At 43.0% G+C, this 23,726-nt stretch overlaps 2 protein-coding genes across 2 annotated transcripts in view; one reads left to right on the top strand and one right to left on the bottom strand.

The window, feature by feature from the left end:
- Positions 1-19,965, top strand: part of RYR3 (ryanodine receptor 3) — a 393,465-nt gene extending 373,500 nt beyond the window's left edge. Inside the window, exons 91-102 of the mRNA XM_012649115.1 lie at positions 614-814; positions 3,677-3,807; positions 8,080-8,122; positions 8,851-8,978; positions 9,383-9,443; positions 9,768-9,914; positions 12,388-12,522; positions 13,882-14,038; positions 14,934-14,998; positions 15,411-15,511; positions 17,888-17,939; positions 18,865-19,965. Of these exons, the coding sequence (XP_012504569.1) occupies positions 614-814; positions 3,677-3,807; positions 8,080-8,122; positions 8,851-8,978; positions 9,383-9,443; positions 9,768-9,914; positions 12,388-12,522; positions 13,882-14,038; positions 14,934-14,998; positions 15,411-15,511; positions 17,888-17,939; positions 18,865-18,960 (1,317 nt within the window). The 3' untranslated portion in view covers positions 18,961-19,965. The remainder of the gene's footprint in view (positions 1-613; positions 815-3,676; positions 3,808-8,079; positions 8,123-8,850; positions 8,979-9,382; positions 9,444-9,767; positions 9,915-12,387; positions 12,523-13,881; positions 14,039-14,933; positions 14,999-15,410; positions 15,512-17,887; positions 17,940-18,864) is intronic.
- Positions 19,966-20,016: 51 nt separating this feature from the next.
- AVEN (apoptosis, caspase activation inhibitor) overlaps positions 20,017-23,726 on the bottom strand; it is a 243,749-nt gene continuing 240,039 nt past the window's right edge. The window contains exons 5-6 of the mRNA XM_012649511.1: positions 21,114-21,444; positions 20,017-20,318 (exon numbers count right to left, since the gene is read on the bottom strand). Of these exons, the coding sequence (XP_012504965.1) occupies positions 20,203-20,318; positions 21,114-21,444 (447 nt within the window). The 3' untranslated portion in view covers positions 20,017-20,202. The remainder of the gene's footprint in view (positions 20,319-21,113; positions 21,445-23,726) is intronic.

The raw sequence follows: 23,726 nt of genomic DNA, 5'->3' as shown, positions 1-23,726 counted from the left end.
GGGGAAAAAATGGAAGTCTATAGCCAGGTGTGGCAAAGCTTGGTTTTAAACATATTGAGGTTGAGAGAGCCATTTGAGTGGAGAGGGCCAAGCAGACAGTTGGAGCTACAAGACAAAAGCCTCAAAGGTGTAGATTTGAGAGATGTCTGTATAAGAGGGGTGGTTGAAGCCATGCAAGTAAATGGTGTCTTAGAAAGAATAGAAGATATCGAGTGTGTGTGTGTGTGTGTGCATGCATGTGCACACGTGCCTGTGAATGCACATGTGTGTGCTTATGTGTGTTTGTATCAGTCTCCTCCCAGGCCACAGCGTTGCAGAGATCCCCTCCTATGGCATGGAGATTATAGCATATGGAGTAAAAGTTCCCTAATTTTAATTTCTTTGCTTTCTTTTCAAGACACAGGTTTTGTCTCCTCTTAAAAATTTTGATTGCAATTATTAGAAATACTGGGAGATTCTTAGTAATAAGTTAGCTAAAAACCTTATTCATTCAGCAAGTAACGTTCAGTCACTATTATTTGCACAGCATAAGCTAACAATATAAAATATGTGGGGAGAGCACAGTGGCTGAGGCTATTTCTGATGTTTATAAGTGAGTCTGTCTTTGGGCCAGGTCACTGAAGAACCTTTAGAAGAAGAGACAGAGGACGTCGCGAACCTGTGGAATTCCTTTAATGAAGAGGAAGAGGAGGAAGCGATGGTGTTCTTTGTTCTGCAGGAGAGCACTGGATACATGGCACCCACACTGCGGGCCCTGGCCGTCGTCCACACAATCATCTCTCTAGTCTGTGTGGTGGGCTACTACTGCCTGAAGGTGAGCCGCTTGCCTTTCTGGATCTAATGTGACTCCTCGAGGCAGGAGTGTCAGTTCCGAGCCCAGCCAGCACTTTGCTCTAATACTTTGCTGATAGAGTAAGATCCATGGAGCAGCAGCAGCACCTGGGAGCTGCTTAGAACCACCGCATCTCAGGCCCCACCCCAGACCTTTTAAATCAGAATCTACAGCTTACCATGGGCCCCCGGTGATTTGTGTGAGCATTCAAGTGTGAGAAGCCTTGCTCTGAAGCATCCCATCGTAGGCACCTCTTGTTGAATTTCACAAAATTAGAGTCATGAGGCTGTCACACAGAGAGCTATTTGTGAGAGGTTCTTCTGATCTTTAAATTGATGTTGACATTTTTATAAAAGTACTTTTTCATTACGTTGTAATCATTTGAGATTTCAGAAGAAAACTTACTGATGTGCTACTGTTTCAGTTATCTATTGCTGCATAACAAACCACTCTGAAACTCAGAGGTTTAAGACAATTGTTTTCTCTGTCTGATTCTGTGGGCCGACTGGGCACATTTGGGCAGCTCCTCTGCTCCGTGTGAAGGGGCTGCATCTGCAGCCAGCCGGGTGCTCAGCTGGGCTAGAATGGACAAGATGGCACATTCCCATGCCTGGCACCTTGGCAGGAGGGCTGGAAGGCTGGCTCAGCTGGGGTAGGTGGGCCTGTCTCTCTGATAACGCCCTCTCCATGTGGCCTCTCCACACGATCTCTCCAGTAGGGTAGCTGCACTTCTTGCACGATGGCTTGGGGTTTCCAAAAAGAGCACAAAAGTGGAAGGTGCCAGCCATTCTTAAGTCCTAGGCCCAGAACTGGCACAGTGTCATTTCTACCACTATCTGTTGGTTAAAGCAGGTCACATGCCAGCCCAGATTCATTGTTGCCTGGGGGGAGGGGGCATCCAAGGGCATGAATTACTAGGGGGCATGGTTTATTGGGGCCATCTTTGGACACTACTACAGTTATGCCAGTCTCCAATCATTCAATTTTTGGTGTTCTAAGTCCAGTTTCTAGTTCTACTATACCACAATTTTATTTTCCTCAGTGCTTTTCTCATTACTTTTTTCTCATTACATTTTTTTCTGCCTTCTCTTGCGTAGGAAGTGTGCTTGGCTATACATCAAGCCATCTTCTTCCTGGGAAGAGTCCAGGGAATATATTCCTATCCTTCTTGTCCTTTCTTCCCTCAGTGAACTATGGTACCATATAAGAAGTCCAGCTACCCTGCTGGAGAGACCGTGTGCCCTAGACCACACTGAGGACTCCATCAGAACTCTGAAAGTGCAGTTTCAGGAGCCAGGCTGCCTTGGCTGGACTCACAGCTTTGCCATTTAACCTCCCTGGTCCTCTGTCTCTTCATCTGTACAAATTAGTATGATAATAATACTACTAATAATACAGCAAATAGAGTTTCTGGAGGGATAAATAGATTAATATGTGCAAATGTACTCAGAAGATTGGACATAGTAAACCCTAGAGTGTGTTAGCTACTGTTCCTTAATTTGAGATCCTAGAGCTCAGCTTTTTGGGCTGGGTGCAGATATACTGTGACAAAAAAGAAACACTATCTAAGGAAGAAAAATGTGGCAGTTCTACTTACAAGGATATACAAACTCCTAGAAGATTGAAGGGGAATGCTTCGAGTCCCAGAGATCAGCACTGCTCTAGAACTTGGTATTATTATTGTTGTTAGAGTCATTTCAAAACACAGCAGAGTAGCTGTGGTCTTGCCTCCCCTCCCGCAGCCCCCACTAACTGACAGCAGTCATTGCTTCCTCACAGTGTGCCACGCCTGTTATTAGCCTTTCCACCTTCCTATCTTTACGCTTTTATTTCCTTGATGTTGTTTCATTGTTTTAAAGAAAGAAATGACAAGAGGTCACTCTTCACAAACTAGTGTCTGTGTTTTTGTCCTTTAATTTAGGAAATAGAGCAGCAGCGTTGGGTACATGCACATCAGGAGTCTTGAGGTAGAGTTTGGAGACAAGGTCTCAAGGATGTCACCAAGTCACCAGCGGCATCCCAGCCCTGGCTCTGTGTGAATCAAGCTTTCCTGGCTAGAGGAGCTTGACTATTCTGGCTTGTCCTTTCCTGGGATTTCAGTAGTATCCTCTGACCTCATTAATTCTGTCCTATGTTTGAAATGTGTGTACACTGAGTGATGGTTGGGGCAAGTGGATTATTTTCCTATCCCTTTCCGTATTCCCCTTTGGTGGTAGGTCTTTCCAGCATGCTACCATATCTAGTCTAAAATTAGAGTTACCATTAGAGTGAGGAGTGATAGTAGGAAACAGGAGCTCTTCATGGAAAGAATCTTGGGAAGGAAACTTCAATACTGAAAACTGTGTACAGAGTGAACTGAATCCTCTCATTCTAACCTTCAAAGCCATAAGATGAATATGACACTGGACATTGAAGAGGGTTGGAATATTTCATCATATTCCTGGGGCTGGCCAATCTATTCTAGAATAGTTTATTGTGCTTTCTAAGTCTTGGTTCAACTCCAGCCTAAGAGTCTTAGGAGATCTAACTCATTTGGCCCTGGGACTCTCACTTCTCACTTCTCACTAGGATTGGTCAAGGAGTCTAGTTTGTATTAATAGCAGCTATTTAACCAAAACCATAAAGGCTAGCCCAAATCAGATCAGCCTTTGGAGAGGCAGGTATGTTAGCCAAAGGAGTGAGAAGAGATTTATTTGGCTTTGATGCCACAACTGGGCAACCTAAGAATCCCACTATAAGGAGATTGTTGCTCTAAAGTTGGAAGGTTACTTTGCAACAAATGCCTGGGAGCAGGTGCTTTAACCACAAAGCCTTCTCTGAGTAACCAGTATCTTCCCACTCTAGGTCCCTTTGGTGGTATTCAAAAGAGAAAAAGAAATTGCCAGGAAGCTGGAGTTTGATGGCCTGTATATCACAGAACAGCCATCTGAAGATGACATCAAGGGGCAGTGGGACCGCTTGGTGATCAACACACCGTAAGTGTCCACCCGCACCCAACCTGAAAAGGAAATGGAATCTGTACTGTGGCCAGATCAAGAACTCTATCTTCACCAGCCTTGGAAACTGGTTAATATAAACTTTCCTTTGGTTTCTAGGACTTTTATCCCTTGCCTTTTCAATAAAGTAGCTTAAAAACACTTGTATTAATATATATCTCTATGAGTTAAATGGGGGACATAGAATACTGTCAGGAGGTACAGAGCATATTTGCTTAAGACCATACTGTCCAGTACAATATTGCTTAAACTAGTTTGCCATGTTTGCGTCACCTAGAGGGTTTCTGGGGCTTAAGCAGCCCAGGAGTCTAGAGACCAAGCTGATCAGCGTCTCCAGAGCCCCCCATGGCACAGTAGCAAACTACTTTCCTGATATTCATTAGTGATTAGTGATAGTAATTCTTAATTAATCAGGGACTTAATGATATTAGTAATTTTCATTCTCCTGTTCTAATTTAAAGTTTTTCCACTTAGCTATGTACCGCTAAATATATTGCTTCATTCTGACTATTTTGAACTTTATTTAAATGGAATTATACTATATCCATTATACTGTCACTTGAATCTTTTGTTCATATTACTTCTGGGAACTCACCGAGGTCGATGTGTGTAGCTATAGTTTGTTCATTTTCAAAGCTGTAGCATTTGCATAATGGCACATGGGTTATGTATTTATTCATTTTCCTGACAGTGGATGTTTCACCTATTTTAAGTTTCTGGCTATTACAATGAACATTCTTACACCTGATGCATAAGTCAAAGAGTTTCTCTAAAGAGTAGACCCAGGAGAGGAATTTGCTGAGTAGCAGGATATGTACTATGTTTGTTCCAATTTACATTCTAAACAATACTGTGTGAGAGTTTCTCCTTCTCTACCTTTTTCCCAGCACATGTTACTGTCAGATAATTTTGCTAATGTGGTAGGTGTATAATGGCAGCTCATTGTACATTTTCCTTATTACTGAAGGGGTTGAGCATCTTGTATTCTTTTACCTGAAGATTCACATACAGGTGTGTTCTTTATTTATGCATTTCCCTTCTGAAGGCCCCGTTCTTTATGCCACACTTTAAGGAAGATGACCAAGTAAAAAATACATTTTTGACCTTCAAGGAACTTACATACCTAGTTAGGGGACAAGAAATTCAAATGCTCAGAGCAAGGTAAGATCAAGTCTGTGAAAGGGTCTTGCCCATAGCCCGTGGTCCTTGGCTTTCAGCATCACTTGCAGAATCATCTACTTAGGGCAAAATATGACCAACGCTGGGTTGGATGTGACAGACCATTTGTATAAAGGATTTAAGAGAAAGGAGATATCAGTGTGGTAGAGGAAGCTAGGCTTGATTTTTATCTGTTTTTTTTTTTAATTTTAGATTCTAAATGTAATACATGAAAAATCAAGTAGCAGAGAAATGCACAAAGAACAAAGACAAAATAATTGTTATTTCCATCCCCCAGAGATAAAATCTGTTAGCAGTTTACTCTGTAACACCAGCATTTGTTTTTGTTTTTAAGTGGCATCTAGATGTGTAAGACAAAGAAACTGCTTTAACAAACCAAAATAATAATAATAAAAACACATATTTTTAAAAGTCTACTGCCCTGTTGGAGGAGAGGTGGCATTTGCTCAGCGGAGGTCCCCACCTCCTCATCACCAACTTGATGGTCTCTGTAGAGTAGGGAACTATTGTGTTACAGAGCCAAAAAGAGTGACTCGAAGGAAAACAACAGCAAGAATGCATGCACCAAGGGCCAGAGGATCCTTAGCTGTCGTGTAGCCTTACAAGGAATCTTCCTAGGAAAGATTCAATGATTGTGAATAGGGGCAACATATTTTAAACAGTTTTTGCTAACATACCTGAAGGTAACAGTTCTTTCATGACTTTAACAATAAGAAACTATTTGCAGTGCAGCTGGTACAAGCAGAAGAAAGAAGATCCCTCTGGCGAGGGTAGAGATGGTATGGAACAAGGGACTGCCTCCAAAGGAGAGAGGGATCTAACTCCCCGGGGAAAGGAGGCCACTGGAGTTATGTGGGAATAGAAAATAGAGCAGAAGAGCACTCAGGTTAAAAGAAAATCCTATATAAATTAGTTAAAGGTGATTTGCAGACTAGAAACTTCATAAAGTCAGGGACATCATCTATACTTTCCACCACCTCCTGCATTCCCGGCGCCCATCCCAGTAACTGACATGATGACTCCTTGAATGGAATGCGTGGGTTGTCTACAGCATTTTGTTTCTGGTTATCCTGGGATCAAGGAAAGGATCAAGAAACATATCTGTTTCTATCTAGTCTGTCATCACAATTCCTGGCTTTTAAACCATAATTTTGAGATAGAAAGTGAAGAATGGCTTTCTAAGTATTTCAGAAGTCAACACAAAGTAGTGAAACCATAAATCAGTAGACCTGTGATGACTCTGAACTTCAATCAAGTCTTGAATTCTTTAGTGAGCAGGACAGAAACCAAAAAGATCACAGATCTGGACACTCAAAGTGGAAATTTCTTGATGTGCTTGCTTTGATGTTAAGAATTAAGAACCTTGGGGAACCAGAGAAGACCCCATACAGCAAAAGCAATCTTAAGCAAAAAGAACAAATTGGTAGGTATCAATTTACCAGACTTCAAACTAAACTACAAGGCTATAGTAACTAAAACAGCGTGGTACTGGTACAAGAACAGAGACATAGGCCAATGCAACAGGACTGAGAACCCAGATAGAAAACCATCCTCATATGGCCATCTACTCTTTGACAAAGCAGACAAAAACATACACTGGGGAAAAGAATCCTTGTTCAATAAATGGTGTTGGTAAAATTGGATAGCCACATGTAGAAGATTTATACAGGATCCATACCTCTCACTTCTCACAAAAATCAATTCATGGTGGATAACAGACTTAAACCTAAGATATGAAACTATAAGAATTCTAGAAGAAAATGTTGGAAAAACTCTTACAGACATTGCCTAGGGAAAGAATTTATGAAGAAGACCCCAAAGGCAATCACAGCAAGAACAAAAATAAATAAATGGGACCTGATCAAATTAAAAAGCTTCTGCATAGCCAAGGAAACTATCATGAGAGCAAACAGACAACCTACAGAATGGGAGAAAATATGCACATGCTACACATCCGATAAAGGGCTGATAACTAGAATCTATATAGAGCTCAGGAAAATCAGCAAGAAAAATCTAACAACCCCATCAAAAAGTAGGCAAAGGACATGAACAGAAATTTTTTGAAAGAAGACAGATTATTGGCCAACAAACATATGAAAAAATGCTCAACATCTCTAATCGTCAGGGAAATGCAAATCAAAACCACAATATCACTTAACTCCAGTGAGAATGGCTTATTATCAAAAAGTCCAAAAATAATAAATGTTGATATCGATGCGGAGAGATAGGAACACTCATATATTGCTGGTGGGATTGCAAACTAGTGCAACCTCTGTGGAAAGCAATATGGAGATACCTCAAAGAGATACAAGTAGAACTACCATTTGATCCAGCAATCCCACCACTGGGTATGTACCCAGAGGAAAAAAAGACATTCTATAAAAAAGACATCTGCACTTCAATGTTTATAGCAGCACAATTCACAGTTGCAAAGATGTGGAAACAACCCAAGTGTCCATCAATACATGAGTGGATTAATAAAATGTAGTATATGTGTACCATGGAGTACTACTCAGCCACAAAAAACAGTGGTGATCTAGCACCTCTTGTATTATCCTGGATAAAGCTGGAGCCCATTCTACTAAGTGAAGTATCACAAGAATGGAAAAACAAGCACCACTTATACTCTCCATCAAACTGGTATTAACTGATCAACACTGAAGTGCACATATAATAGCAACATTCATCAGGTGTTGGGCAGGTGGGAGAGGAGCAGAGGGGATGGGTATATTCAAACCTAATCGGTGTGATGTGCACTGTCTGGGGGATGGACACATTTGAAGCTCTGACTCGGGTGGGGCAAAGGCAATATATGTAACCTAAACATTTGTACCCCTGTAATATGCCGAAATAAAAAAATAAAGAGAATTAAGAACCTCAGACTGTGCATGGTGGCTCACACCTGTAATCCCAGCACTTTGGGAAACTGAGGTGGGAAGATTGCTTGAGGCCAAGAGTTTGAGGTTTCAGTGAGCTGTCATGGAGTCACTGCGCTACAGCCTGCGTGACAGAGTGAAATCCTGTCTCAAAAAAAAAAAATTAAGAACCTCCCTTTTTCATTTTCTTTCACAGGTCTTTTCCTAATAACTACTGGGACAAGTTTGTAAAGAGAAAGGTATGCCTTTCCAGTGGGGCTGAGTTCCATGATCACAAAGAAATGTGTATTTTTTTTTAATTCACCATAGACAAACATGAGTAAATGTGATGTTACTTTTGTGATGGTGTCTCAAGAAGAGTAAGTCACAGAAGAGGTTCTATGTGAACATGTGTAGGTTGTTGACATCATTCCTATACTCATCTGTCTTAAACCACTTAACACAGTCCCTGTTGTTTCTGTACGCTCAGCTTTTCCTCCCCTCCTAAAAGATACCAGCTTGAAAAGCAGTTTTCATTTAATTGTCTTTGTTTTCTCTGGGGGTTATATTTTTCTGTTGCATTTTTTTATTGTTTATATAATTTTATTTCCCCATAGGTAAAGAATATTTGCTCATTATGAAGTATTTGTAAAATAAAAAAGTAGAAATAAAATCCTCTTGCAAATCAGTCATAACTCCATGAAAGAAAAAGAATTACTGAATAACTCTTCCTTTAGTCTTTTTACTACACATATTTACACATTTATAGAAAACTAAGAGCTAACAGTTATTGAACGCTACAATGCACCTACTGCTTTGCCAGAGGTTCACATATATTATTTCATTTAATTCTCACCACATCCTGCTGCATTTTGAATCATGTCTTAACAAGAGCCCAGAGTGTAGCAAAGCTCTGAAGACCACAGAGCTAGAGAAGACCTGGCTGGTGGCATGTGGCCTGGGCTCACCCTGTCATCCTCTGCCGTAGGTGATCAACAAGTATGGAGATCTCTACGGAGCAGAGCGCATTGCTGAACTCCTGGGTTTGGACAAAAATGCCCTTGACTTTAGCCCAATAGAAGAGACCAAAGCAGAGGCAGCTTCTCTGGTGTCATGGTACGGAGCTTAAGAGTTAAAATCCAAAGTGGCTAAAATAGATCCTTCATTTTTCCATTCCTCTTCAGTGTGCTCGAGGGAAAAATCACAGCCATGTCTTTGTTCTGTCAAGCTCTGGTCTCATTTAGGTGTTTCTCCTGGGTTCTAACATAGTGGGAGAGCACTGCTTTAAAAATTTGAAGGCCAGTTTTTATACCCAATATATCTGAAAAAGAAAGACTAATTAAGATTTGAGAATGAGCGATTCAACCATTCTGTCTCATGGGGAATGCATACAACTTGCTAAAGCTCAGAGCCATATTTAGGTTATTAAACCTGAGAGAAAAAACTTAATTTTTCCTCTTATTAAACACTTAACTAAATCTTGACATTTATAAGTTTTAAAATTATTTGTTCTTCTGCAGGCTAAGTTCCATCGACACGAAGTACCATATTTGGAAGCTGGGGGTTGTTTTTACCGACAACGTAAGTATTGCACCTGGAAAAACAAGATTCAGGGATGTTATTAGATCCACAGGGAAACAAGCTATGGAGGATGCCCAGAAAGATTCAGGGGTTGCTTTTCAAAGACCCAGAGTATAGTATGTGCTGGGGGAGCACTTCTCTCATGTAGAACGGTATAAGGTAGATGGGGCTTCACTTGGCAATTCTTGGGCCAGCTCCCATCACCTCAGCGCATAAATCCCCACTATCCTCACTTTGTCCCCAAAGAAGAGAAAAAATGGTTTAATGAGTACGTCATGAGACAAAAATGTCTAAAAAGCTGCTAAATTTCTTCCAATTCCACAGTCCTTTCTCTACCTTGCCTGGTACACAACCATGTCAGTCCTGGGCCACTACAACAATTTCTTCTTTGCTGCTCATCTACTGGATATTGCCATGGGCTTCAAGACACTGAGGACTATTCTGTCATCTGTAACCCACAATGGCAAACAGGTACTGATTTATAGTGATGCAGAACAGAATGGACCTACATATGAACAGAAAAAAAATAACCAACAGCAGGTCGTAGACTAGGTATGACAGGAAGGAATGTGTCATAGTGTATAATGCACCTTTCTTGGCCAAACACTTGAACTAATAGTGACTGTTTTTGCAAAATTGTAGCTAATTAAAAATATAACTGCAGCCATCACATAAGAGGCATAAGACCTTGATTCAGAGACCTGTAACATTTAGATCAACCAGAGGAGGGAGGGAAGTGATGAGCATATCAGAATAACCTTGGAGACCTTTTTTAGGTCTATCCATTCGTCCATGGGTCTGATATACTCCAAGGGGTTAGCAAGTAGACACACTGTATACAGTTAGAAAATTTCCAAGTACTTCTGATATGTGCCTCCAATTAAGAACAAACGATTTAAGATATATATATATTTATTATATGGTATACGCATATACATTTTATATATATGTATGTATAAACATTACACATTTTATATAACATAATGTATAACATGTATATACTATATAATATATACATATTACACAGTTAATATTTATACATATTATATGCATATATAACAGTTAATATATACACATATAGTTAATAGTATGGTTAATCAGGGAATTGATTCTGACAATGTACAGAAGGCTGGATGTATAGTGATGGCTACAGCCATATTAAAATGTTCCAATGGCTTTCCCTTGTCTAGAAATTCAAACTGCTTAGCATTTCATTCCTCACTAAATACAATTCTACATATGAAATATGTTCCCTCACATCTCTAAACTTTTGTACAGAGAGGGAGAAAAGAAGGAAGTTAAAATGTGCCAAGCTTGTGCCATGTGCCAGGTACTATGTAAAGTAGATGTTATGCTTACTTTACAGATAAGGGAAATAATGCTCAGAGAAGCTAAGTGTCTCATCCAAGGCCACACAGCTTCTAAGTGAAAGAGCTTAGATTCAAGCCCTTTTCTTCCTTGGTGCAAAGTCCAAGTTCTTTCTCTTTTTTCTAAACCAACTACTTTCTGTGAGGTCTGCTATCCAAGGTTTGAGTAACTACTCCTCCCTCAAGAGGTCACTAAATACATCTCTTCTGGTACTTACCTTAGCACTCAAGCTCACTCCCTCTTGGTCACCCTGGGTACAGTGCAATGGTGTCATCACAGCTCACAGCAACCTCAAAATCCTGGGCTCAAGGGATCCTCTTGCCTCAGCCTCCTGAGTAGGTGGGACTACAGGCACATATCACGATGCCTGGCTAATTTTTCTATTTTTAGTAGAGATGGGGTCTCGCTCTTGCTCAGGCTGGTCTCGAACTCCTGAGGTCACCAATCCTCCCATCTCGGCCTGCCAGAGGCTAGGATTGCAGGCGTGAGCCAGGGCTCCCAATCTTCGGGTAGCTCTTTGAAAGCAAAGCTGTTATCTTGTTGATCTTCATATCTCCAGCTCAGTACTTTGTCCCTGGTATAGGCCAGATGTGCAGGTCCCATGTATTCCTTATTTATGCTGCTGAACCCTTACCTTCTAAGCCTGGAAGTAGGCATGCCCTGTGACCACACAAAGGGCCTGGGCAGATTTCTTGGTAATAAAAAAATTACTTTGCTCAACCATCATAATTCTTCTAGTAACTTCAAACTTGCCACAATCATCCAGTTCATGGTTATTTATAAAATAGCATAATGTAGGGATACCCATCAGTCCGAAGACCTTTGGATTTTGGTAGAAGCAACATTAGAGCAGAAACTGCATTATGGAGCCTCAGAGGCATATTCCTCCTCAGAGCACCTTCACTGTTCAGTACTTCAGTACCTTTGTATTTTACATACGCCCAATCCAATACCCTATGCACTAATCTGCATGGGCTGCCATAACAAAATACTGCAGACTCGGGGCTTAGACAACAGAGGTTTATTTTCTCACAGTCCTGGAGGCTGGAAGTCAGGTACCAAGGTGCTGGCAGGGCTGGTTTCCTCTGAGGCATCTCTCCTTGGCTTGCAATTGGCCACACGCTTGGTGCTTCTTCACATGATCGTCCCTGTCGGGGAGGGGGGGGGTCTGGGGTCGCTCCCTGTGTCCTAATCTCCTTTTCTTATACACCAGTGAGACTGGATTCGGGCCCATCCTAACAGCCTCATTTTAACTTAATCAGCTCATTAAAGGCCTGTCTCCAAAGGTGTCCCAGTCTGAGTCACTGGAGGTGAGGGCTTCCGTGGCTGAATTTGAGGGGACACAATTCAGCCCGTGACACCCCCTCATTACTCTTTTCTCCCAATAAGCCGTTTCTCCTTCCCTGTGGTCCTGTCTTCCTCTGCCTGCAGCATGGCAGCCTGCACCACCAGCCCCCACCTTCCCCTCTCTCCTTGCGGGGACTTGCGCTCCTCCTTGTTTTCTTTGTGCTTTCCATGAACCCTGCAAAGGTAGCGAAGATCCCACCTCCTTTTCCTTCTCTGTCCTCCTTCCCAGTTGGTTCTGACCGTCGGTCTCCTGGCTGTGGTGGTTTATCTCTACACTGTGGTCGCCTTCAACTTCTTCCGCAAGTTCTACAACAAGAGTGAGGACGACGACGAGCCGGATATGAAGTGTGACGACATGATGACGGTGAGAGTCCGCCCGGTCCCCCGCCTGGCAGGAAGGGCTGTGTGGGTGGTCTGGGGAGCTAAGTGAGAGCTGTAGGGTCGTAGAGCACGGTGGGGATTAGACTCGAGCACAGATGTCTCATTCGAGAGGGAGAAGCATCCCGGGGAGACAGAAGTAGGTTTCATCACCATGCGTCTATGACTAGTGGAAAGAGAACCTCCCTGCAGAGTGGGGCGTCATTCGTCTAAACTCGTCTGGGGTAAAGATGAGACATCGTTTTGCATGGACCTGTATCTAAATTTCATGGGAGTCAAATTTTAATTGTCATCCCTGAGAACTGGGAGCAAAGTCCCATGGACCGGGTTCAGGTACCTGATGTATTTGAGCAAGCCAGGGGGGGCTCTCTCAGAACAGCCCCATGGGCTGAAGAATGTGAGAGCAGCAGATCAGGTCAGGGGGCTCCCGTCAGGCCAGACCCTTGTGGAAAGGAAAGGCACAGCTCAGGTGAGACAGCACAGCTGCAGCAGCATCTCTAAAGTTTACATTGACCGGATTTCAGAAAAAGAATCCGTGTCTCAGGGACTGATGACAGTGAACTGTCCCAGTCTGTGATCATTTCTCTCTGAGATGGGTAACACTTCTTGGGTAAAAACTCTCCTTGTGCTTTCTCGGGCCGAGCACCCTCATGAGGCAGCAGCTAGTCACTAGAGCATCTGTGTGACCAGTGCCCATCTCCAGGCTGTCCTTGGCTTTTGATTTCCCGGTCGTGGGACAGGCTGTGCTTTCCCCGTAAGTGTAACCTATCCAGTCAGGTGGAGAGGCAGCAGGTGCCCTGCTCAGGGAGCACCGCAGTGCCCAGATGCCCACATTGGATCATATGTACACAAAAGGAGGAGAGAAAAAAATCTGTTGTCTAAGATGCTGTGGAAATCCCTGCCCTACCAGGTGTGCCGGGGGTGCAGGAGAAAAGGGGGCCTTTCCCAGAGTTTACAGCACAGCCTCAAGGCCAGGCTGACACTTCTTAAATGAGAGAAAACTAGCATCTGGCATGTGCCATACTCATTAGTGCTTAAAGTGCTTTCAACTTAAACACACCTTAAATGAACACTGTTGTATGTATTAAATAGATCAAAACTGTTTTTAAAAAACAGGCCAACAATGCCTTTAAAAAGTCTAAACATAACCACAATATTTCCATCTTTGTAGACACCAAACTGACCAGAGGGTGTGGTGGACAGTAGTTAACAAGATTACTGATTCCGCTGAAGGATTCAGGGCTGCCATGCTCTGATCTGATGGCATGAACGATCTGACCATCTTGCTAAAAACTAACAAAACTCAATGACTTTTACCTGAATGGCCATTATTTTCCTTTTCTAGTGTTACCTTTTCCACATGTACGTGGGCGTGAGAGCAGGAGGCGGCATTGGCGATGAAATTGAAGACCCTGCTGGTGACCCTTACGAAATGTATCGCATCGTCTTCGACATTACCTTTTTCTTCTTTGTCATTGTCATCTTGCTGGCCATCATTCAAGGTATGGTTGCCAATTACGTTAGGTATGAACAGGGTTTAATCTACTTCTTTTTGCTTGCCTGCATCTGTGACTTAATTGTTTCATGAAGAAGTTTGTGAATTCATTTACATGTTAATAATTTAGCAAGCATTTATTGAGCGTCTACTATATGTGAGGCTTTGGCTATATATATATAAAGCCAAGGACACATCTGGGCACTGTTACAAGAACTTTGAGAATCCACCTCGAGGATCCTTTTCCTTCTGTTGCTCGGAATTATTTCCTCATCTCTTCTGCTTCTGAGCCTCCTGTGGCTAGTGAGGTGGGCAAGGAGCAGAGGAACTATGAGAGTATAACATGTTTTTTCTTCTTGTGTGGGTGGCAGGGGGGAAGAAGAGGTATTGATATTTTAGTCAATAGCTTGTCAGGAATCGGAGAAAGAAGATGACGAATTTAGTTTGAGTCATGCTGAGTTAAGGGACCTGTGAGACATGCAGGTGTTGAGGCTAAGAAACAAAGAGACTGAGGAGGAGCCCTGGTCCCCATGGACGACTGAGGGGCTAGGAGAAGAGGAAGAGCCATCCTGAAGACCGGAGACTGATGGCTAAGCAAAGCAGGAGGGCAGCGAGGGAGCAGTGGAGAGGAAAGATTTCAAGGAGGAGAATGGAGTTAACAGCATGGAATAGCGTGGAAGGGTGGAGTTAAGAGGAACAGTGACAAACGGTCAGCCAGGATGCAGCACTTGTAAAAACACAAGCATTTTTTTCCTTAATTTTGCTTTAATTGAATAGTTCAGCTTGATAATTCACTTTTTTGACAAAACAAAGTGGCCTCTGCCCCTCCCTCTATCATTCCTCTACCTCTAACCACTACACAGATTATTTAAGGTGCTTTGCCTTTGTATTTAAAATTCCAGGTCTTATTATTGATGCTTTTGGAGAGCTAAGAGATCAGCAGGAACAAGTGCGAGAAGATATGGAGGTAACTGTTCGTCTTACTACCGATTCCAACTCTATTTTCTAGCCCCACAGCAAATGGATTTTTTAAACAACAGGTCCTGCTATTACTTAGGGCCAGCCCCAAGCCAAACTCAGAAAACAGTTTGTTTTCTGAGCCTGTGTTCCAGCTCTGGGCATCTCCACCCACACCCTGGGCCGCCCCTGCCCCAGGCCGGCCACCCTGCTGCCCTTCCACTGCCCGTGCCGAGGGAGGGTAGCAGCACCCCCAGCTGACGGGGAGCTGTGCGTGTGGCATGCTGAAGTGAGCGGCTAACAGCCAAAGGCATTAGACGTTTTTCATTGTCCCTCCATTCACTAGAGACCATGACCCTTTCCCCTCCTGCCTGTGTTGTCATGCCTCCTAATGCCTTTTCTGCCTCGGTTATTTTTCTTAGACTAAATGTTTCATCTGTGGGATCGGCAATGACTACTTTGACACGACCCCTCATGGTTTTGAAACACATACATTACAAGAGCACAACTTAGCCAACTACTTGTGAGTATTCTCGGTTAATAGAAGTGATGAGAGTTGTGGGGTGAAAAAAAAGTTATGTCATATAGTGCAGTCTCTGCTGATGCCATTTCTTCCTTTTTCTCTGCAAGAAGTAGAAGGGATCAGGAAAGAACTCCCAGGAGTCCCCATGAGCACGTGTCTTGTCTGTACACTGCCTGTCCCGTGTCTCTATAGCTGTGTGTTGTGGACTGTTCTGCTCCTGGCAAAGGCCAGCCCCGCAACCTGGATTGGATCCCTCCCTCCAGGACACACCTTCTGCAATTTCTTTCTCTACTGCACTTTTCCTATCACCGTATGAACATGCTGCTTTTGTCATCCTAAAGGAAGGAAAGTCTGTGGCCCCGTTTCTACTTCTAGCTATTGCTCTACTTCTTTTCCCCTTTCGGCAAAACTTGAAAACTGTCCACGCTCACCATCTCTAGTTTTTCTCTTTCCATTCTCCTGTGAACCCCTTCCTGGCCAGGGCTGCCTTCCTTCCCACCATGTCACAAGATTTGGTCTTGTCGAGGGGACGGACAGTGACCTGCATAGTGCTAAATTCTGTGGTCAGTTTTCAGGCCTCTCCCATGGATACGGAAGCCCCATGAGAATGGGGTGTGTGGGGGTACGTCTGTTTTCACACTGCTTTATCCCAGCACCTAAAGCAATGTCTGGCACCCAATAGGCAAGTAATAAATGAACATTTCACTTTTTCTCAGGTAAAGCATTCACTCAAGAACAAGTAACTTGAGCTTGTTAAGTGCCAGAGACATCCTATGAAACTTAAAACTTGCAGAATTATAGAGTATATTGATTATATTACCTAACAATTCAGATTCTGTAACTGAATCTTCAAGGAAAAAAAAAAAGGCTGGGCTCTGTTCCCTGGCCTAGCTTTTCCCCCATCTCTGTACATTTTATTGCTTAGAAAGTCCTCATCTTTCTTTAGGATGGAGCAGGCCCAGCCTTTGGGGAGGTGTTATTGTCATTTTGCTACAGATGAGTTTAAGACAAAATGATAAGTTTTTAAAAATTTAGCATACCTGTCCTCACGAGTATTAATCGTTGTTAATTTAATTAAGGGAGTTTCCATCTTAATGGAGGTGAGCATGCATTCCTTAGTAGGGAAAAGCACGTCCTCCATGAGGTGAGCGTGTGGCCATCTGTCAATACCAGTGGGTGATGGACCAGTGGAAGGATGGTACCTGGGTTGCAACCACTTCTACACCTTCCATGGCACTCTGTGTTGTATGTTCTCTTTTTCTATTTCTAGCCCCTTCTAGCAGTGAGCTTGAGAGGAAAGAATACAACTTATTCATGTCTGGGCCTCCCACCTAAAACAGTGCTTTGTTAAGTAAATGTGCTGGGAAAGGAACAATGTCCTATGCATGTCAAACATGATAAAGATATTGGCCCTGCCTTCTTAGTTTTAGTAAAGGAGAAAGGGGAAGGCAACTGACATAGTTACAGAGCCACTGCTGGGGGCCAGGACCTGAAGCAATGGATATGGTATCGCCCTCAGAGAACTTGAGATCTGGGGTTCAGCCTCTCTCCACCCTGAGAAGGATGTTAGTTCTACTTTCTCTTCCTTACCATCAGCCTCACAATCCTTTTCCTGAAGGGCACGAGATGTTCCCTTGGAAAACTGTCTCTAAGATCATACAATGTGAGCTGAGAGTTCAGAAGCAGCCCCCGGGGATACTTAGGCGTCTCAGGTTTGAGTTTGTCTGTGACACTTATGTGGTGAGAGCAAGTGACTACACTGGCATTTCCCAGCTATCTATGAAAACTATACTTCTAGAAGAACCAGAGCAACTCAGTGAGATTAAATACTTTCTACCTTTCTCACATCCTTGAGATAGACATGTAATTTCAATTCTACATTTTTATGAGATGATAAATTGGCCTGTTTAAGACTATCTGGTAAGAGTTCAGGATTTTCTTAACAACAAAACAGTGGCCTAAACATTACCTTATCTTAGCTCAAGGTTTAGGGATAGTAAAAAGGGCCAGGTGCGGTGGCTCACACCTGTAATCCTAGCACTCTGGGAGGCTGAGGCAGGAGGATCGCTTGAGCCCAGGAGTTTGAGGTTGCTGTGAGCTAGGATGACACCACGGCACTCTTGCCGGCGCAACAGAGTGAGACTCTGTCTCAAAAAAAAAAAAAAAAAAAGAAAAAATGTAAAAGGGATCTCCTCGCATGCTAATCTTGCTGTGTTCTTAAGCCGCAGTTCCCCGATCCTTTTAGGCAGTGTGGACAGCATGATGCCAAACAACCTTTTAACCCTGATTCCAGTTTCCCTGAGTAAATGAACTTAGTATTAGATATTTTGTTCAAGAAACCTATTTCATTTATTTTACCTTTTTTCTTTGTTCCAGGTTCTTTCTGATGTATTTGATTAATAAAGATGAAACAGAGCACACGGGTCAGGTGAGAAATAAAATGCCTTTAATTAAGAATCACACACCTGTGTTAGGTCTCCCTTTCCCAAGTCCGGAGACTAAGCAGGGCACAGCCTATCTGAAACAGACGATCCCACTAGTCTCTTGCATGCATTTGTCCATCGCTGCTCTGTGACTTATGGTGACCTCGGTCTATTCCAAAAGTCCCCATGGTCATCCGTCTTAACCAACACTGACATTTCCTCAAGGCTCATGGTTACTGCTTCAGACTAGAATAGCTGGAGGTGGGGAGAACATTACAGAGAAAAGATAATGAGAACTGAGTGGGTGGCTGCCACAAGGAGCAGGAGAATCGGAGTAAAGCAAATGAGAGACAGCCTGAGAACCATAACGACCTTGAGTGTGGGTGACAACGGGAAGGTGGCGGTGTGGGTGTGAGAGGATGTGTCAAGAGAGTCTGTGACTAAGTTTGAGAAAGAAAAGTAAAGGTAGGGAACGAGAGAGGGAAACGTGGGTTATCAGATACTCAAACATCACTGGATTTGTAGGAAAACTTTACAGCTCAAACACTCAAAGGGAGAGGCAGTTGGTTTCCAGATCTGCCTTTAGTTCTCCAGGCATCTGCCTGAGCTAGCACTAAATGTTCCCTCCTTGTGCTTTCTTCTGCCTTCCACCACTTACAAGTGACATGCAGTCAGCCTACTGCTAAATCTTTGAGTATTTTTAGTGGCAAACATGGAGTTGTTTTCAGTTTTGTTGGGTTGGAGGCAGGGGAGTTTTTCTCCTCCCGCCAGCACTGCCAGGGAGACATGCCTTCTTGCACCCAGAGCAGCCTGGGCTGGCAATGGAGCAAGAAATAACGCGCTGGTTTGGCCTCATCAGTCTTCCTCAACAGAGCCAGAGACAGCAAAAGCAAACTGGGTCTTAGCTTACTGTGGTTTACCCTTTTTCAGGAATCTTATGTCTGGAAGATGTACCAAGAAAGGTGTTGGGATTTCTTCCCGGCTGGTGACTGCTTTCGTAAACAATATGAAGATCAGCTTGGCTAAATCGGAATGAAAGATGCGCCAGTCAACTTCAGTGAAATAAAATCCTTTTACAGTTCTGCGACATGTTTGACGTTTTCTACATGCCTCCCTTACAAGAAAGTGTGCCGTTTTGAAATTGATTGGCTTTTTGTGCCTAATGGACATACGCTGTGGGAGAGAACCCGTCACGATGTTTAAAAAGATGGCAAAGAATGAAGGAACCTCTCCTTGAATGCCTGCCTTCAAGTTTTTCAGTTCTAATTAACTAGTTGGTTGGGATGGTGGCATAATAGCTGAAATGTTAAACACTTGGATGTTAAGGACAGTAGCCAACTAGTGACTCATGGTCTGAACTACAAAAAATCATTTCCAGTCTAATTTTTCCCATGGTACTTACTAGTGACTGTATCTAGTGACTGTATCCAGAATCAGCTTGAAAAGGTTTTAAGCAAAGAAATAGGAAGAGAAAAAAAAACTAACACTTTGTCGACAATGAAATATCGATTAAGTGCCTTATCTCTTTAGATATAGCTATGCAAGTTTTTTATGTTTGTGTTCCAGAAGGACAGTTCCATTAATTAGTTGTGTTGATCTTCTGTCTTACTTTATGAAACTGCACTTGAAGGTTATTCATATTATTATTACTTTTTTAGTAACAGCTTGTCAACTGCTGTTATTAGAAGTACTGTACTGAAAATTCAGAAAAAAATCTCAATCTTATGCCAAAACTGAGTAATGCTTTATGGTCTCTTGTAAGTAGTGGCGCTATGTTTAGGTGAATTTCCTCAAATAAAATGAAGTGCCCACTGCAATAAAGTAATACACACCAATCCACGGTTTGGGACTTCTTGGAATGCACCACTCTGTGACTGCTGGGGAAAGGGACGTAAGACCCCCGGCTCTGCACAAGAAAGAGAAAATCCGTAGACCAGTGTTTGTTTAGTTTGGCCAAACGTTTGCATCTATTCCCTGCAGCAGTGCCTGCTATGCTGTGAACATTACCAGGAAGGAGGCTAGAAACAAGAGCCATATGTCCCCTGCCCTTAAGGAAATCTATCAGACACTAAGCCAGAAAAACAAATGCAACAAGCCTCTTTGATGTCTCATTTCAGATGTTGTCAAGCACAGGGGTAGGCATTTACTGCTGCAAGCGTAATGGAACACACTGGCTTGGGGCGTGCCTGTAAACTAGCTGTTCCAGAAGGGAAGCCTATGCCCACCCTTACTCAGAAGGCAACCAAAATTTGCTACAGGCACTTTTTTTCAAGAAATCATGCTGTCCAACCAGTCTTCCAGCTCTTCTTCAGTAACATTTTTTGATGTACTTGGTTGCTCAGGTTCCACGTTCTTTTCTTCAGTCACAGACGGTTTTGCAGCAACTGGGGAAATAAAAGCAATGTTAACAACGTTGCATTAAGTCCCAAAAATTGAGGCTTAAAGCTTTCCTGGGGTTTGTTCCAGGATATAATTCGGTTCTAATTATTACTTGCCTTACAACAAGGGGAAACATCATCATTGTTACTCCCTAAAATGATACAGTAATATCTAAACAAATTAATAAATGGAAGGTAGAGATTTGCTCTTCTATTTATTCTGAAGTTGAATTTCACAGTTCACTAGTTTTTTTTTTTTTTTAAAAAAAGATCAACATCTCAGTTTTCTTTTCACTGTTGTAGCAATCCTGTAAAATCATTAAAGGCTCCTGAATGTAGTAATCGCCTCGGGCCTCACCACATTATATGGGCCACCATCTCACAGAGCATGCACAAATTAGAAAGTGTTCTTCCCTTTTAGGGAAAAAAAAAAAAATCAAAATAGCAAGAAAGTATGAACAGTTGGCCTGTTCAGTCGATTAAAAGGTCTGCTGCTGCAAAGCTGAGAGCTACAGGTATTCTAATGCCTTTTGATAGCAGAAGTTCAATTTGCAGCCCCAGGTTTATATGCAATCAGGCAGGTAGCAGCTCTGGATGCTGGATATATAGAGTGAGAGGAATGTTGTCAGAAAGGTCAGCTCGGGGGGAAGCAGAGATGTGAGCACAGAAATAGATGTCAGTGGACAACACCGATCGATGGCAGACACCCACAGGGATGTGTACGGATGTGGTGGGGGTGGGCCGTTCTCACAGAAACACCAGGATCAAGATGCTGGATGGGGAATAAAATGGAAGCCATACCTTTTTCCTCTTGGGCTACCTCCCCATCTTTCTCAGATTTCGGGTCCTGAGAGTTCTGATCTGGTAAGATGTTATCTCCCTCTTTTATGGGCACATCTAAATTAAGCAACAGATCTAGTTCTTCTTCCAGGTGGTCTGCTGCTGACTGCACCAGGGAAGCGGGTTTCTGAGAGCCCCTTGCAGGACCCAGTCTCAGGCTGTCTTTGCCCAGGGACTCGGGGCAGCCGGCAGATTTCAGCTCAGAGATGGGCCCCTTCAGCTGCATCCCTAGTCCCTTGCCATCATCACTTCTCTTTGGTTTCACTTGAGGAAGCTCCAAAGGAACTGTGGCCTGAAGGAGAAGTATAATAACTAAGTTAAAAATATGAGTCTTGCCATATTTGCTTAAGTACAAGCAAAACATAGGCTAAGGAAGCTGTCAAACTTTGTGGGGTATGAAACTTGATTCAGACAGTTCATTCGCAAAGTGTCTCCGGTCCAGGCCCCTCTGGATTCATCTGGGGTAAACGTGGGAGCCCTCACTGAAACACGACAGCACTGCGCCTCCTGCTCTCCCCACCTCAGCCCTAAGCTAACTAGCTTGGAGTTGGAATTAAAAGGCCTGTGTCTTCCTAGCACTGGGCTGCAAACTGACAGTACCATGGGCCTTTTTGAGTTTCCACTTAAATCTGTACGTGACATGAATATCTGCAATATTCTGAGCCTCGAGATGGATGCTGATTCCATGGTTATAAATACTTATGTGTGCACGTTCCTGTAGCTATGCTGCACATTAATAAAAGGTTAAAAACTCCCCAAGTGACTGTAATGTGAGGTTATAATCTAAGGCTGAGAATCTCTGCTGTCAGGGGAAGGCTCCCAGGACCAGCACAGCCTCACAGTGGGCAGGTTCAGAATGAGGCACAACCTCTAACGGGGGTCCTGACCCCTCAGTTTCCCATAAATAAGCACCCTGAACAGATATTTAAGACAATACAGCTTTATACATAAACTGGAATAAACATCCAGCATCGTCAGGTATGCAGGGCAAAGCTGGGCTGTGGTCCTCTAGAGTCATTTCATTGGTCTGGAGTGGGTGTCTGGCATTGTTAACTTCCCAGGTGATTCTAATGTGCTAACGAACTTGAGAATAACTGCTGTACAGCACGGTAGTGGGTGGGGCAGATTTTAAAAATGATGTAGCCAGGTTTTCAAAACTACTGTAATTATTTTATACCTTTACTCTAATGCCTGCCACTGACATAACATCCTGCACGTTCAAATGCTCACACACCACTTCCTCTCTCTCCTGAGTCCTGGAGATAAAGATCTGAGCATTCCCTGGTGTGTGCTGCTAAGCTTTCCTCATTGTGTGGCTCAAACCGAGCACTTCAGAACTTTGGACATGACTGGACACCCAGCAGGAAAAGTGGGCAGCACGCTCCCAAACACCCCGAAACATGTCTAAAGAACCCCCGGTGAGATCCCCTATCAGAGGCAAATGCAGTCCTTTCTAGTTTTTTCCTTGTCCCTACCTGTCCTCTAGCCCTGAACTCGGCCTGTTGTCCCAAATTTTAGGCTCATAAGTGCAATGGAAACAGCAACTGGGTGGGTAACCAATTCATCACTATTCTCAAGCTTAGCATCACATTCTGCCACAGAAGGAAGCTTATCATTTTAGTTGCTAGGGTCTTTTTGTTAACTCAATTGAGCCACAGTTACATTTTGAAGTCCTTCATGGTATAGTCCTTGGGTCTCCTCCTCTCTTAGTTCATCAATTGCCACCTCATCCTGATAACTCCCAAATTTTTCTTTTTAGCCTTAACTCTGAACTACAAATTTTTACATCCAATTGATGGATAGTTCCACTTGGATAGCTCAGAGGCACAAACTCATCATGTTCAAACCTTACCCTTCCTGATACCTCCTCTACCACTGAGTAGCACATGTTGGAAAACCTTGAATTCTTCCTTGACTGCTCTCTCCCCATGTTTAATAGATTACCAAATCCTGTTAATTGTACCTTTGAAATACTTCTCGGTAAAGTCCACTTCTCTGCCATCTCCACTGTCACCACCCTCGTCCAGCTACAGTGCTACTCACCTGGACCCTGTGCTAGTCTCCTAATGTTCCTCCCCTCATCTGTTCTGCTTGTGCGTGCACAGACTTGCCCCCCACCCCACACTATGATCCCACAGTCTGCTCTCCATCATCATCATCGTTTTGTTAGTGCAGATCTGACTGGGCACCTCTCCTTCCAGTCCAGCTGTTCTTAGACCTCAGCTTATCTGTCACTTCCTCAGGAAAGCTGTTCCTAACCACACCACAGAAGACCCTGATCCACTCTCATGACACCCTATACTTCACTGTAATGGACTTACTGCCATTTGTATATGTTTGTATGAGTATGAGATTGATCTGATTAATGTCCATCTTTCCCAAGGGAGTAAACTCCAGGAACCATGTCTGTCTACTTACCACTGTGTTCCTAGTGGCTAACACAGTCTGACATAAGAATATTTTCAGTAAAATAACAGCCAGACTTTATATTTTTACATTTCATTCAATTCCATTACATTTGATCCTTTAAAATCTTTCAAATATAAAATTGAAAAGAATAACTTAAAAAATTAT

The sequence above is a fragment of the Propithecus coquereli genome, unplaced genomic scaffold (assembly GCF_000956105.1).
Source record: "Propithecus coquereli isolate 6110/MARCELLA unplaced genomic scaffold, Pcoq_1.0 Scaffold3, whole genome shotgun sequence".
Taxonomy (NCBI): Eukaryota; Metazoa; Chordata; class Mammalia; order Primates; family Indriidae; genus Propithecus; species Propithecus coquereli.
The sequence above is the reverse complement of the archived record's forward strand: the minus strand, read 5'-3'. Positions and strand labels throughout refer to the sequence as shown.